Genomic DNA, 15,624 nt, shown 5'->3' with positions numbered 1-15,624 from the left:
AGATACACACGTTTTCGCCCAGTCCGAGCTGCCTCATTTTGTATATCAGCCTATTATGCAGCATGGTGTCAAATGCTTTAGAGAAGTCCAGATATACGAGATCAATAGACTCTCCTAGGTCCAGCCTAGAGCTTCATGAACCCCCGTGATTCTGTCTGGTTTGTTAGTTAATAAGTCTAGGATGGCCCTCCCTCTAGTTGGCTCAGGTAATTATCATTAATTGTTCTCAAGAACTTATCACTCGTGAGATTCACAGGTTTCGTCTTCCCGTATATCTGGATCATTAAGTCTCCCATAATAATTACTTCATTGCGGTTTGACACTTCTATTTGTTTTATTAATAAGTTTTCAGTTTCTTCTGTTATTTTTGGTGGTCTATAGAAAACCCCTATCAGGATTTTGTTATTTTTCCCTCCCTGTATTTATACAGAGATTCCACGTGTTTATTTCCTACACCTATATCTTCTTATAGCCTCCTTCTCATGGTCTTTCCCTGTAAAATCACAGCCCAATCGCACTCATTACAGGTCACTGTCTACCCCCTAAACACCCCTCCAACCTTCTAGCCATCTTCTCCCCCAGCACAGCTGCACCCTCCCCATTGAGATGCAGCCCGTCCCTACTGTAGAGCCTGTAGCCGACAGCGAAGTCTGCTCAATTCTCCAAGAACCCGAAGCCCTCCTTTTTACACCAACTCTGAAGCCACTTGTTTACCTTCCTAAGCTCCCATTGCCTTTCTCGTGTGGCTTGTGGTACAGGTAGTATTTCAAACAAAACTACCTTGGAGGTCCTCGCCCTGAGCTTGGATCCTTGGCCCCTAAAATAGTGGTCAATGGAGGTCCCTCAAAAACTAACTTAGTCATTGATGCCAATGTGCACCATGACTGCTGGATTCTCACCAGCCCCTCTCAGTAATCTGTCAACCCGATCTGCAAGGTGTTGAACTTGATCGCCAAGAAGACGACACACCATTCGACGATCCCAGTCTTTGTGGCAGATTACCCTGTCTGTCCCCCTTATAATTGAGTCCCCCCACCACTAGGACCTGTCTAGCCTTCCCTGCCCTCCCCCTTCTTACTGCAGTTGTCATCTCCCTTGAGTTGAGGGGGCATGTTGTGCTACAGCTGTGCTGTCCCTGTAATGGAAACCCCCTCATCTGCAAACTTATTGGGGCGTGCCAGTTCAGGACTAGCCTTCCTGGTGCTCTTCCCTTTACCCCTCCTCCTGTCACCCGGCTAGCTGCCTGCTTGTCCTGCTCTTCCGAACTACCGTCCACAAAAGGGTGGAAACACTGCACTGCTCATATGCACTTGAGGGTGCTGGAAGCGCCTGTCTATCTGCTTCAGCCAGCTTTCTCTGGCCCTCTTAGTGAAAGGGAGGTTGGTGCCAGTAAGTTGAAGGACCTGTGAGCTGTGGGCGGAGCTACAGTGATGGCAGGAGACATGCTCTATGCATGCTGGGAGTTGTAGTATCAGTCATTGTGTTTACTGTCGAAGTGATGCATGTAAACGCACTGGCAGATTGGCAGCTGCACGGGACAAAGAAGAGGACCAAAAGTGGCAGATAATAAGTAGCGTCAACCTAGCTGTACCTCCTAGATGTCAGCATTTCCACTTTGTGTCTGCAAAACCCTCTAAGATAGCATAATTTCCAGCTACGTCGCATTATGTGCATCTAGCTGCCCATCACACTCTAAAAATGCTAATATATTGACACCTGGAGGCGGATAGTGGTGTAATGCAGCCAGTTATCTGCAGATTTTGGGTCCTTCCCTGTATAGGCACATAGGCAGGCATGGTGGAAGCCTAGTGGACAGTCTCCATGTGATGCTGTATCATAGCAGTGTTTGCTCTCAGCCATTCAGAATTCTACTGTCTCACATCATACACACATTAATCCAGACAATAATGTCATTTTCACAAGCCATTGCATTGTGCAAGATAAGTCAGTGCGTACTCCCCTCCTATAAGGGTCTCCCCAGTCACCACCGCTGAAGCCCAAAATCAGCTGGTAGTGGTCATGTGCCATTTATTGTGCACATGACGCATACCAGATTCTCTCAGGATCGGAGTGCCGATGTCGCAGGTTGCTCAAAAGTTGCCTGGTATAAAGTCAGTTTTCTTCTGAATGACTTGCAGATGAATTTGCATGTACCTTTAGTGAGAAGCTGCAGCTTCATCCCCCTCCTCCACATCTTCTATTTAGAGTTTTGTTTTTTAGTAAGCAAATATTCAAGCAAAATGGAGTACGGCAAACATTTTATTTCTTTTTTAAACAATTAAAAGAGACAGTCAATAAGATAACATGTTAAAAATGTGTAAACATAACCTCAACAAAGAAGATACAACAACAAAAAACTGCAACAAAAACATTCAATTTGACCAACAGAAATCAACAAACATCAATAAATTGCTGCTATAGAGACCCGGATCCTTGTGTGCTGGCCTCCCAATGGACAGACGTCTATCGAATGCTCTTCTTTAGACTAGATGAGACAAGCCATGAATTCCTAATGCCTGAGAAAGTTCTGAAAAATGTGATCTGCCTGTACAAAGTGATAGGAGGGTCCTTAAAAAAATAAGTTAGCTTTTGTCCTTTAAAACGCTTCTAAAAAAAATTAAAAAAAATTTCTCCCACAAACTGCAGATTTTTACAAAGTTTCCAAATTTATGGGTTGCCCAACGCCATTTTTCTCACAATCGCCTATCATAGTGTTGTTTCTAGTGAAGCTCTAGCCCAGCGATTAACAACCCTTGGCTTGCCGGATGTTTCAGAACTTCAGCTTCCACCATGCTCCGACAGCCGCAGGCAGATGGGGGTACTCTGGGAGTTGTCTGCCGGGTGGCCCCTAAATATGGCTGCAACCAAAGTTTCAACAGATTCAGAAGTGTATTAACAAAAGGTTAAAACAAATATTAGACCATAAAAATAGAACAAAGAGTAGCGGTTTGTGCTTTCCAAATAGCAGATAATCTAAAATCAGCAGCTTGTTCCATCAGGAGAAGACCTGCACCTCGTGGGAGGGCTACATTAATAACGGCCATTGTGAAGTGGAGGCATGGCAGCCTATAGATCACGTGGGTTTAGGGTAGTTTGGAACAGACTTTTGCCCCCTGACTGTATGTATGTAATGTGCATTTCTTTAGGTGTGACCTGCATGTACACAAAGCCTCCCATCGTCTCGCTATCACCTTGGAAAAATCGTAAGTAATCCGCTGGAACGCGGTCCTCATGTTTGCGGGAGTTTTCCATGAAGTTTCCTGCTCCACTCAAGACGTATCCGATGCCGCTGTCATCCTGCAGGTACTGGGAAAGCAAAACAGGAAGGTGTCAGGATACACACAGATGCCAGGACACCAGTAACCCCCTACTGACAAACCATTTGGACCAAAGGATGAAACAATTTTTTGGGGGGGATTTTCGTCTCTACTTTTCAAAAATCACAGCTTGATTATTTTTCTGTCAACATGGCCGTATGAGGGATTGTGTGCGGCATGCTGTAGTTTTCATTGGTGCTGCAAAACTTGATACATTTTTTTGGGAGGACAAAAAAAAAAAAAAAATTCCTACTATTACAACCAATGGTTTCCTATGGAAACAGTCAGATGAATAAATTTTAGCTGCGCAAAAAAAAAAAAAAAAAAAAAAAAAAAAAGAAAAAATTTGCACCTAAAGAGATGGGACATCAGTGACTGAAATTCACAAAACTCAAATTCCCTGCTGCGTGAAAAGCTATGACCTGACCCATCTTTGGTGTGCGAGGCACAGAAGCCTCCATAGACTTCTATGGGAGCTGCAAAAACGAGAGGGGGAGGGAGTTTAGCTGCATCCAAGGCTCGGAGAAGAAGCCCTGAGCCTGTAGTTTACACATTAGGAGGATTTCATTAGGAAATTCTGAACAGCAACGCACTTTTTCTGCTCCGCGCTCCAGATCATGTGACTGGCCAGTTTTGATGCTAATGAAGCTCGGGACTCGTCTGAGGGAAATCGTCCGGTCACATGATTTTTAGCGCAGTTAGAAACAATTGTTTTTGCGTGGCTAACTCCTGTGTGATTTTGATGCCCGTGTGAATGAGCCCTAAACTACATGATTAATATTTTTTTTAATGCAGGTTGGTACGATTACGAGAATATATGTTTATATATAGTTTTTTAGGTTTTCGCACTATTACACAATAAAAATAGCCTTTCTTGGAAGTATTTTTTGGCATCGCTGCATTCAGGGAAACATAACTTATTTTTCCCATCAACAGAGCTCTTTAAGGGCTTGTTCTTTAGCGGTACATACCGCCTTATTAATCACTTCTATAGCTTTTGGGGGGGGGGGGGGGGCGCGGCAACAGGTAGTTACAGATGTGATTTTTTATTTATTTTTTTTAAACTGCAGTGTATTATCGCTCTGATAATACACTGCAGTACGTCTGTACGGCAATGCATTATCCCCTATTGCAGCGATCACAGGCCATGACAGACCAACCCAGGTTTGTTATGACAACCCTCCACAATTACATGGCAGAGGACCAATGATATCACAGAGGCAGCACCCTCCACCTGTGATCCTTTTACATGCTGCAAACATTAACTGCGGCACGCTAGGGGTTAACAGCAGGAATCTGTGTTCTCATGGATTTCTGCTGTTGCAATAGGTGGCTGGCTGTCAGTCATGTCCAGCTTCTCCTACGGATGGCCTGGGCTCAGCTTCGGAGCCCAGGACAACCATAGAACACAAGTGTAGGCACATTTGTGGGAACCCCTTCGCACCCAGGGCGTAAATATATGGGAAGAGGTTAAGTACATATTTCTATTTGGTCCCAGTGGTCACCATGTAACGGGTCATTTCTCCTGTGAAGATGCTGCAAGGATATTGAACACTGTAGATTACAGCTGATGGTCCTTGCAGCGAGATACCCTGGGATCCAGTTATTTAGCTGGGATGGCCCAAAGAATCCCATTCACATAGAAATAGTGTAGAGTATGTATATGGGCAGGGCATACTAGTAGAATTGGTTCTCCGACACCTACCTGCATGTTGTGATCATGCCCACATAGATAAGCAGTCACACTGTACTTCGTAAGCAGCGGCTCCAGAAGGTGCTGGAGGCATTTGGTGGGCCCGTGCTCCGCTATAGACCACACGGGGTAATGGCCGGCTACTAGTAAGTATTCATCCTTGGAGGACTCCAGTTTCTCCACCAGCCAACTTAGTTGTTCGTTTGCCAACTTTTGGTTCGATGAGCCCAATGGCTGCTCCCCTAGAAAGTCATCAGAGTTTCCACACAAGACGATGGTGTCCAGCATCAGAAGTCTCACAGACACGTTGGTTTTTGGGATTTTGAAGGATAAGTCGTAGTATAAATCTGGAAATTTCCTGTATGGAGGGAAGAAAGGGGGAGTCCAATATAGCATCAGCTTGTGAGAGTTACAGGGACTTAATGACATCAGGAACATTATATGAAACCTTAAAGGCTTCTTCATGAATTAAAAAAACATGGCTACTTTTTCTAGAAAAATTTCTGAAGTTGACATGCCGTGCAGAATGCAAAGCCGCAACATGTCAATTCTTTCCCGATTTCCGCGGCGGCCTCTCTCCTCTCTATGGGAAGAGATGGCCACAGCGGAATGCAGGTGGCGAAGCTGCTCCAAAAACAGCAGCAAAAGGCCACGATTTTGAAGCTGCATTTCTCTGGTGGAAATCTCGTGGTATTTCCGTGCGGTCATCTGGTGAGATTTCGGTCCGGTGTGACCCCAGCCTTAGACTTGTGATAGGTTTCCAGGTGTTTGTGTTAGTCTTACCAGCGAGAAGACACGTTGGTGTAGGCAAGCTGGGCTGTGATGTTTCCATTGTGGTCATGATTGCCGCCGATGATGTACCAGGGGACGCTGCTTAGAGACTCCGCATCAAACACATCCTCAAAGGTTTTCTGGATGGGAAATTAGAGGATTAAACAAATAAGAAATCTGCAAGTTTAACCATGCAATTAAAAGTTGTATCATGAAAAGTTCAGCATCTTTACAATATATCCAGGAATGTTGCTTGTTGTCAGTGAATGCAACCAAGCTGAAAGCTGGAGCTGAGTATTTCTATCTTACAGCTTGATAGGATCTATCACACTAGGGCCAGGACAAGAGATTAGTCTTGCGGATCACCTGCTAGGTTCAGCTATAAGCTGTCTCTGCTTGCTGTCAGCAAATGGCTTTTCAATTCATCACAATTCAAAGTCCATTACAGCTTTTTTCATTACATATTTGATAGACTTTTTACTTAAAATGGGTTGTCCAACTTATTTAGTTGCTATGCAAATAGGCTTCCCATGTAGTAATGCAAAAAAAAAAAAAAGTTTATATTCCGCTCTCTTGGCTTCATGCTGCGCCGCTGCTCCAGGTCTCTACTCTGACGTAATGCTTACAGGCTGCAGCAGCATGTCTATCAGACGTCACAGGCTGCTGGAGCTATGGACAGAGCTCAGTGATTGGCTGCAGCAACCTGTAACTTCCCATATGCAGGATGACTGCAGTCTGTAAGCATTATGTCAGAGGGGAGACCTGGAGCAGCAGGTAACCAGGAGAGGCGAGTAGAAGCTGGTTTGTTATTTAAACATATGGGGAGCCTGTTTCCATAACAAATAAGTCGGACGATCCCTTTAGGATTGAAGACATTAAATCCATCCCTCAGCACCTCCTACTTAGACACATTGTGCCAGTGTCCTTCCCGGATGCAGGTCTAGGTAGAAAGGAAACTCCCGCCCACCCCTCCACCCCAATCAGCAGCCGTCATCAGGACAGAGCAGCAGCACTGTTCTGGAAGACTCCTGTGGTGAGGGGAGTCCAGCTTTATAAAAGAACAGACCAGAACTGCAAGTTACATTATATTAGCGCCCCTGTCACACCCCTAGCTCCCGATTGGCTGAGTTCTGTAAGGTCCTAGCAACTCTGTGTAGATATATTTGGCTGCCCTGGAGGGTTAGGGTTAGGGATGATTGTCGTGTTAGGCTTACATTATTTTTTGTAAAGACTTCCTTCTTACAGCTGTAACATGGAAGCATTTAGTTAATAATGTAAGGCTAAGAGCAAAACAATCCCCATCCCTAACCCTCCAGGGCAGCCAAACATCTCTACAGACAATGCACCTGTTTCCCAGTAGCAGCCGCCCCCCTTCCATCTCCCCTGGACAACCGCACGCTCCGGACAGAAGGAAGACAGACAGCAGGGAGCAGCAGCAACTGGGAAGCGTCAGACTGCACTCTCCTGACGCTGCCTCACCATACAGCGGACAGCCTGCCACCGCCGTTCCGGACAGAAGGGAGACGGACAGCGTGAAACAGCAAAAACGGGAAAGCACCGACTCCACTCTCTTGCCACCACCTCACCATACACTGGACGTCCTGCCACCCCCACCGCCGTTCAGGAGACACACACCGGGGAGCAGCGGGGATGGGCTAGGGAACAGATTCCACCAATGGGGAGGACAACTGTGGCCTGGGACCAGGGACCGGAGCATTTTAACTGGCCTGCCACAAACCTGCTACAGTTACATCAGCAGCAGGGAGGGTAAATCTCAGCCGGCCGGGAGAATTATACTGCCCTGCCAGGACCTGCAGGGAAGCCATCTCTGCAGCCAATGAGGTACAGGGGGAGTTACCAGGCTGTCACTGTTGTCTCCACCGCTACTTCTTGGTGGCGTCAAGGTACAATAATACCCACCGCTTCTGCTCACGATTTCCTAATAAATGATGGGTTGAACCTGTAAGTCAAGATGCAGCTCAGCACTAGTGGCACTTACAGGTGACACACCTATATATCCCCAGAAGAAAAGCTGAAGAGTGCCCAGGGATCTGCTAGAAGACAGCGCCTCCAACGTGATGTATTATTTTTTCTACAGTTATGGATTATTTTCAGGGTAGGGCTTATATTTCAACACCCCCCCCCGCCCAAAATAAAAATAAAAAATAAAATCCTTGCCGCGGGGAGTCCCCTGCTAGTGGCAGAGGATCACGATCATCTCCCATTCATTTCATCTCCCGCCGGCCCTATTGGAAGCAATGGGAGAAGATCTCTATGTCCTACCGTGGCTGTGACAGCCACAGCAGGAGATTCCTTCAGCCCTGCACAGGTGGGAGGCTGTTTCCCTGCGTAAACGCATCACATCCAGGGCTTGAGAAGGATTGCGAGAGCGATGTTGGGGCGTCAATCACATCCCGATATCGCTCTCGCCAGTGTGCAGGAGACCTTAGAAGGGACTCGGCTCAGTGACGGCATGATGTTACACCCACACACATTCACATTAATAGAAAAGGTTATCTGAAGCGTTGCCCATAAATACATTTCTTTTTTCACCTGAAATCTGGAGTCGGTCACGTCCTTCACTCCGCTGTAATAGAAGTTATCACCCACAGACACGATAAAGTCGGCCCCCCAGTTGGATACAGTATTGGCCAACTCAGCGGCAACCAATGTTTCCTGCTTGGTATAGTAAGGGGGGAGTGGCAATCCACCCCAATCACCCATCACAGCAAAGCGAAGAGAGGGATCGCTGTCCATCATGGTGTTTGGGAGGGTCATCATGGATACACATGGTAGAAAGGCCAAGAGGACCACAAGCTTCTCCATTTTGGATCTGTGCAAGAAATAAAGTTACAACATCTGGATTAAAACAAAGTAGTTCTATTATGGCTCAATTCTTGCGCCGATCAGCACTCGTTAAGTAGTCAGAGAACAGGTGTCCCAACAGTCCCTGCATGAATGGAGCTGAGGTCCTGCAAGCACACCGCGGCTCTATTCATTTCAATGGCAGCACAGGACATACTTGACAATTTGTGGTACCATTATTGAAATGAATAGAGCCGTGGCGCACATGTGAGACCCACTTAATTCATGGCGGGACCTCATTCTCGAAACGAGTGGAGGTCCAACTGTTGGGACCTCCACAATCATAAAGGATGGAGGATAACTTTAGATCTTATTATAACCTCTTTAAAAGTATATTCAAACTGTTTTTTCAATGACTCCTGCAAAACCGCTCTAAGGTGGGGTTCACACGGGGCGGATGTGACACAGAATTTCTGCGGCATTTACAGTAGCAGCAAAGAGGATGAGATTTTGAAGATCCTGTCCACAAGCTGCGGAAATAATTTGCACAAAACCCGTGTGGAAATGGACATGCGATGCGGAAATCAATTCTACAGCATGTCAATTTTATAGCCATTTCCGCTGTGGAATTCACCTCTTCCCAATGAGGGGGGTGAATGCCGCACAGGAATTCGCAATAAAACCCGCACCAAAATGGTGCAAGTTTGGAGGCAGGCTTCTTGCCGCTGATCTGCTTTGGAATGCCCGTTGCAGACATTCCGCTGTGTCAGCGCCCGTGTGGACCCTGCCTAAATGCTGCAGTTTTTGACAGATAGCGGCAAAATCTCAATAATTGGCAATGGCATCGCTGCCTAGAGGTTAGGTAGTAGTGCGGACTGAAGTGGACATATCAGGATAAGTTGTGGGAAAAACAAAACAACAACACACACACGACCGCCATGTCTGAATATAGTCTTACAAACAAGGCAGTACACGTTTGCTTGGTTTTAAGAGGGGATCGGGGGTCTACTGTCACACCGCTACATTTGCTCATTCCCTGACAGCGTAAAGGGATGCTAAACCTAGAAATGAATAAAAGTAAACAAGAAATACTGTATTGCCGTCTTCAGCGTTTATCAGTGTTTGTGCCCTACTGCGGGGGCTGCTCCAGCCAGATGTCTTATGGTCTTTTTAGATTAGATGAATCTCGCTAGTTCGTTAACGGTTTAGACAAGCGGATACATGGTCGGCTCATTCATACTAGAACCTTCAGTCTGTCACAGTCATTGTATGAGCGACTCACAGGGACTAAATGAGCAACGAATAATCATTCCCTCTGGAAACACCTTAAACAGTCACAGGGACGTTTCTGATATTTGTGACGGAGGAGCGATCAGACACCGTAGATGGTTGACTGTTCCCCGACAAAACCACAGGCTCAGCCGACAATCGTCTAACGGGACATACACTCAGGGAAGCAAGGCCGCGGAGGGCTTCATCAGTAATTAGTGTATGCACCCTTTTTGACTGATTTTTGTTTTGTTCTTATTAAACTTGAAGCAGCCATTTTCAACAGGAGGACAGAGGAGACAAGAGATGGATATTAGTCCACTAACTTCGCCCCCCCCCCCCCCCCGATTGGCGAGCGTGATAACAGGCCTAGGAACTCTGCCTTATATTGCATTTGCCTGTGCGAATCCGGCCTTTGAGTCCTTTTAGAGGGGCTGACAAGTGGCCCATTGTATCAAACCCCACCCAACAGAGCGAGTCAATCCTCACTCGTTCACCATCATTGACACACAGTGGATGATCTTCACTATGGGGACAATCTATCGTTAGTATAATTGCTCGTCCCCATACAGCGGTCACTGATTGGCTGACATCGCCCTCTTTACATGGGGAGATAGACGGACAGGGAGCATTTTTATGCGCACTAAAAAAGGCAGATCAGCTGATCATTTGCACCTCTACTAGGCCCAAGGATAATCAGCAGCTGGTCAGGGGGCTGACCCCAGCGTATCCCAGAGGACACAGAGGGGAGGTCACAGTTTGTTCCTGACCTTTGTAGAATTTCAAAGGGAAAAATGCAAACAATGCTGCAGGAATAGAATACTAGCGCACATTATACCCTGCGCCGTCAATAGATCCTACTAGTCCTCCATTGTTCTATAGTCACAGGACTCCCTGCCATTAGTTAGGGCTCCACAAGAGCAGTTACAAAAACGTTAAACTGCCCATAGACCTTCAGCAAACGTTAACCCCAGCTTCCCCATACACAGCTTGGCTGCATGTTCCTGTGTTTAGGGAGGTAAGCTGCAGTCAGGCACATCTCATCGGTTGGGGAACAGAAGGATCAAGTGTTGATCCCCCAGTATACAGTGCATATAAAAAGTCTACACCCCTGTCAAAAGTCTGCCAAAGATGAATCATTTCAGATGTCTTTCCACCGGCAGTGTGAGCCGCTATCTGTACAATCCTATTGGACAACAAACTGACATCTTTTAGGGCGGAAAAGACTTCTTGTAAATATACACTTTTGATCAACTTCATGCGGCCATATTACAGCAACAACAACCGGATCACCCCCATCCCCAAATTTAGACCGCCATATATTCTCGAGACTGGAGGTTCAGTCATGTTGGATTGCTTTTCTCCATGGAATAAGCTCTGCTAGAAGTGTATGACCATCGCTCCCCATCCACATACAAGGTACATCGGGTAATGTGGACAGAAGTTATAGAATGTCAATGTCCTCAGAAGTCTGATAATCCAGCACAGAGCTGTCATATCATTTGGAATGTCCCACACCTAGAAATCACCACCACGTACTTTATGGCCGTTCTGCAACTTCCTCCAGAGTGAACCTTGTTAATAATAATCCAGATTCTCCATGTTGTCCACACAAGATTCCTCCTGGACTCTGGAATTCAGAGCCTTGATTGATCAGACTCAACAATAACCTGAAAGTCCACCTGACATTAGCATAAGAACACCTGCTGCCCTCACCTATTGTCTCCTTCCTCTGTAGATTGCAAGCTCTTGTGGGCAGGGCCCTCTCTTGGTGTACCAGTCTGACACTTATTTAGTCATGTTAATGTACTTGTTTTTTGTTTTATTCTCTACTCCGCCCTGGAATTAAAGGCACATTACAGTAAATCTATATTACATTGTAGTTTTGCATTCTCACCAGTGTTGCTCATCGTAAATCAACCGGATAATAAAATTAGGACGATTTTTGCTAAATCAGAACTTCCCGACTTTTAGCAAAACCCGCCGTAATATTGGCTCTATGTTTTGAGCTGAAAGGACAGAGGTCTTGGCCAAGTGCTGCCGCCTAGCAGTGCTGGAGTCCTAGGTTTAAATCTGACCTTGATGGGGATTTGAACCTGGGACCTAACGCTGCATGGCAGCAGTGCTGAGCACTGGGCGGCCGCCACGACCGCCTTCACTGTGGTTTAAGAAACATTTTAGAGGCCAAATTAAACAACCCCATTTTTACTCGTATTGATTTTAATGGAAGTCGTAATCGGGAGTCCCAATCCACAATTTTTTTTAACCCCTTAACGCTCCACGAAGTACCGGTAAGTCACGGAGTTTTGGGATTTGTAATTCCGAAGTGATGCAAGGCTATTTTCACCTGAAAACGCCTCGCATCTCGGAGCTCCGTTGGGCGGAGGGAGACAACTTAACGAAAACACCGGCCGTACACGCTCGTGTGAATAAGCCCTTAGGCTGCTTTTACACGGGTCATATACATATTGGGAGAGGTGTTATTTTTCATGCTCCCAAAAATCGTTCTTGTGAAGGAATATATTGGAATCCAATGCTTTAGATGGCCGTAATTTTTGGGCTATTTTTTTGAGGTCTCTAAATAGTTGCGTATATACCATCGTGTGAATACAGCCTTATGGGCACAGTCCAGCAGAGCGCTGTCACAGAAGCTATATCGCAGGGAACCGGTCACCAATTTGCAGCTGCTGAAACTAATGGCAGCTAAGGAACAATAAATTAGAGAGCATTCCAAAACTTCACTTATTACAGCACCTAATGCCTTCACACCTTGTGAAACTGGGCTTTACACCTCTGTATGTGACTGAAGACCAAATGGTCCATTAGGTGATCTTGGACCCACTCTGCTACCTACTGGGCGCTCCAATCCCCGACCATTATCTCTACAGGAATGTCACCTACATCATCATCCACAGACATTCAAATCTCGTACAATGAGGGATGAGCGGACATACTGATCGCTCAGCCCTACTGTGGGCAGAATGAACTGCCTCCTCTGCTCCTGCTGCAGTTTGTGTTAGGAGACATCACTCAGAATAACTGGGGAGAGCAGCGCACTACAGGCCATAAAATGGTCTCGGACCGCCCACCCACCGGACCCTTCATACATAGTTTACATGCAACACGGAAATGATTAAAACCCAGTTTTACGAGGGCATTAAGTTCTGTACTAACCAATATTTTGTGATGCTGTCGCATTTTATTGTTACCTAGTTGCCATTGGTTTCAGCAACTGCAACTTAGTGATATATTCCCTCTAAAGGGAACCTGTCGAGGGGGAGCCGAGTGATGTAATCATCATGCCCACCTACCCTCCTGTAGAAACCTATGGGTGACACAGCAAGATCGGGGAGCAAGAGGATGTAATGAATACATGCACCGCCTCCGCGTCACCTTCCCAAAGAGCACCTTAACTTAGTGTATGGTGCTGTTCGCAGTTGACAGGGTTCCTTTAGGGTACATTCAGAAGTGGTGGAAAATGGTGCAGATTCATGGTTGATTTCACCCTTTCAACAGATCCGCTGCACATCCGCATTAACAAAAAAAAAAAAAAAAAAGACACAAACAACAAAATAATCAGAAGCTTTGAAATAGATTTTTGGGGCAACGATTTTGCAGGCAAATACTATAGTTGATCTCTACTCAAGAACTTAGACGATCAGATGAGCGGGTGCATTCTGTCAACACCGCTACACATAGGATCGGAGTGGAAGCCAGTGTTCTGACCACTGTGTAGCGGTCGGCGCTTGCAATTGCAGGCTGAGGTCTCTTTGGAGAAAAAAAAACAAAAAAAAACACCATGGGAGTTGGGCCAGCAATTACACACACCGTCCACTACGCAGGGTCGGAGCAGTAGCTTCCGCTCTGACCCCCGTGTACAGCGGCACTAACAACATGCGCCTGCTCAGCTGATTACGATAGATCATCAATAGTATTTGTGCCTGGAAAACCCCTTTAAAGCGCGGTACAGCCTGTATATTGTTATCAGGAGGCGCTGTAGCAAAGTTCAGCTACATACAAGTGCTGGCTTGCTAGGACTTGTGGCTACACACCAGTAACAACTCATATCCACACATGATCAGTCAGCTTCACAGTAGTAACTAAATATAAACATCATGTATCAAAATGCTCATAAAAGGCTGAAACAAGCAGCACTACTTACCCCGCAGACCAGCTCCTCTCTGCTCTGCCGTCCTCACATGGGAGCCCCGCTTAAAACTAAACACAATACCTTTCCCCACACCCTCCTTGTCTCAGATTACTCAGCTTATCAGGTCAGACACCACCACCTCTTCCCGCCTCTCTGCACAAGCAACAACTCTAGAAATTCCCCAACAAATGCAAAAAAAAAAAAAAAAACACAAAAAAAAATTGCTGGCCTAAAAAGTTGACAAAGTGCTTCCCCGGCAGCGCAGGGCGGTCACTGCTGTTCGGCTGGCGTGTTGTGCGGCTCGGCTGCTCCGAGGCATTCAGAGAGGAAATAGCTTCTTACTAATGAACTGTGATGAGCGCATTATATTGTTATATGCAGAAGTAACGGCAGGAAATGTCACATCCACATTACGTACAGCCAATTACATAAAACTGAAGGGCTTCTTGAGATGACTGCATACACAAATATGCTTGCCGCAGCAGAGCAAGGTTTTGAGATGGCCCTAAACAGGCAGATACACGCGTGCCAGCGCATAGTGATGTCATTTTTGAGCTCAAAATGCCATTTCACACACGTTACTCTCTTTCCATGGAATAGAATGGCTATTTAAAGCCAAATTAGGGCCAGCTGTCTCTCCCCCCCCCCTTCCCTTTTTAAGATGCCATAGACTTCCATAGGCAAGGCCTATCCTTTGTCGGACGCAGAATTTGCACATGAAAAACACACTCATGAGAACAAAACCGTTAAAATCAATGGGTTCCTATCCCCTGTGCATTGCACGCGTATATTTTACGTGCAGAAAACTGTGCGTAAATACGGTCGTGTGAAGAAGCCCTGTATTGTAGGCTGGGAATAATCTCATATACTAAATGTAGGTGACAAACATACCATAAAAAACTGTTTCTATCCCGATATTCTAGAACTAATGTTAGAATAGCACCATCTACTATTTATAACCACAGATATTCCAGGACTAATGTTAGAATAGAGCCACCTGCGGTCTATATTCGTAGATATTCCAGGACTAACGTTAGAATAGTGCCACTTACTGTTTATATTGTTTATATCCAAGGATATTCCAGGACTAATGTTAGAATAGTGCCACCTGCTGTTTATATCCACAGATATTCCAGGACTAATATTAGAATAGTGCCACCTAGCGTCTATATTCGTAGATATTCCAGGACTAATGTTAGAATAGCGCCACCTGTGGTTTATAACCACAGATATTCCAGGACTAATATTAGAATAGTGCCACCTGTGGTCTATATTCGTAGATATTCCAGGACTAATGTTAGAATAGTGCCATCTGCTGTTTATATCAACAGATATTCCAGGACTAATGTTAGAATAGTGCCACCTACTGTTTTTATCCACAGATATTCCAGGACTAATATTAGAATAGTGCCATCTGCTGTTTATATCCCCAGATATTCCAGGACTAATATTAGAATGGTGCCACCTGCGGTCTATATTCGTAGATATTCCAGGATTAATGTTAGAATAGCGCCACCTGTGGTTTATATCCACAGATATTCCAGGACTAATGTTAGAATAGTGCCACCTACTGTTTATATCCACAGATATTCCAGGACTAATGTTAGAATAGTGCCATC

At 45.6% G+C, this 15,624-nt stretch overlaps 1 protein-coding gene across 2 annotated transcripts; it reads right to left on the bottom strand.

Moving 5' to 3' along the window:
• Positions 1-2,241: 2,241 nt before the first annotated feature.
• ACP5 (acid phosphatase 5, tartrate resistant) lies at positions 2,242-14,171 on the bottom strand. Of its 2 annotated transcripts, none has more exons than XM_066593639.1 (5): positions 14,018-14,171; positions 8,335-8,614; positions 5,794-5,921; positions 5,023-5,368; positions 2,242-3,306 (listed from the first exon to the last, which is right to left on the bottom strand). In XM_066593639.1, exons 2-5 carry the CDS (start codon positions 8,605-8,607, stop codon positions 3,067-3,069), a joined length of 987 nt encoding a protein of 328 aa, XP_066449736.1. In that variant the 5' UTR covers positions 8,608-8,614; positions 14,018-14,171; the 3' UTR covers positions 2,242-3,066. The 2 variants fall into 2 exon arrangements, with proteins under 2 accessions (XP_066449736.1, XP_066449738.1); XM_066593641.1 differs by lacking the exon at positions 14,018-14,171 and adding an exon at positions 11,572-11,695.
• Between the last annotated feature and the right edge of the window lie 1,453 nt (positions 14,172-15,624).

The sequence above is a fragment of the Eleutherodactylus coqui genome, chromosome 2 (genome assembly GCF_035609145.1).
Source record: "Eleutherodactylus coqui strain aEleCoq1 chromosome 2, aEleCoq1.hap1, whole genome shotgun sequence".
NCBI classification, from domain to species: domain Eukaryota; kingdom Metazoa; phylum Chordata; class Amphibia; order Anura; family Eleutherodactylidae; genus Eleutherodactylus; species Eleutherodactylus coqui.
The sequence above is the reverse complement of the archived record's forward strand: the minus strand, read 5'-3'. Positions and strand labels throughout refer to the sequence as shown.

Bases quoted from the DNA above. Each gene is read 5' to 3' on its own strand.
- ACP5 (XM_066593639.1), bottom strand. From the start codon at position 8,607: ATGGAGAAGCTTGTGGTCCTCTTGGCCTTTCTACCATGTGTATCCATG. The intron at 5,922-8,334 runs GTGAAAAAAGAA...TTTCCCATCCAG, and splicing joins TGACCGACTCCAGATTTCAG to AAAACCTTTGAGGATGTGTT. The intron at 3,307-5,022 runs GTAGGTGTCGGA...TTGCTTTCCCAG, and splicing joins GGCATGATCACAACATGCAG to TACCTGCAGGATGACAGCGG.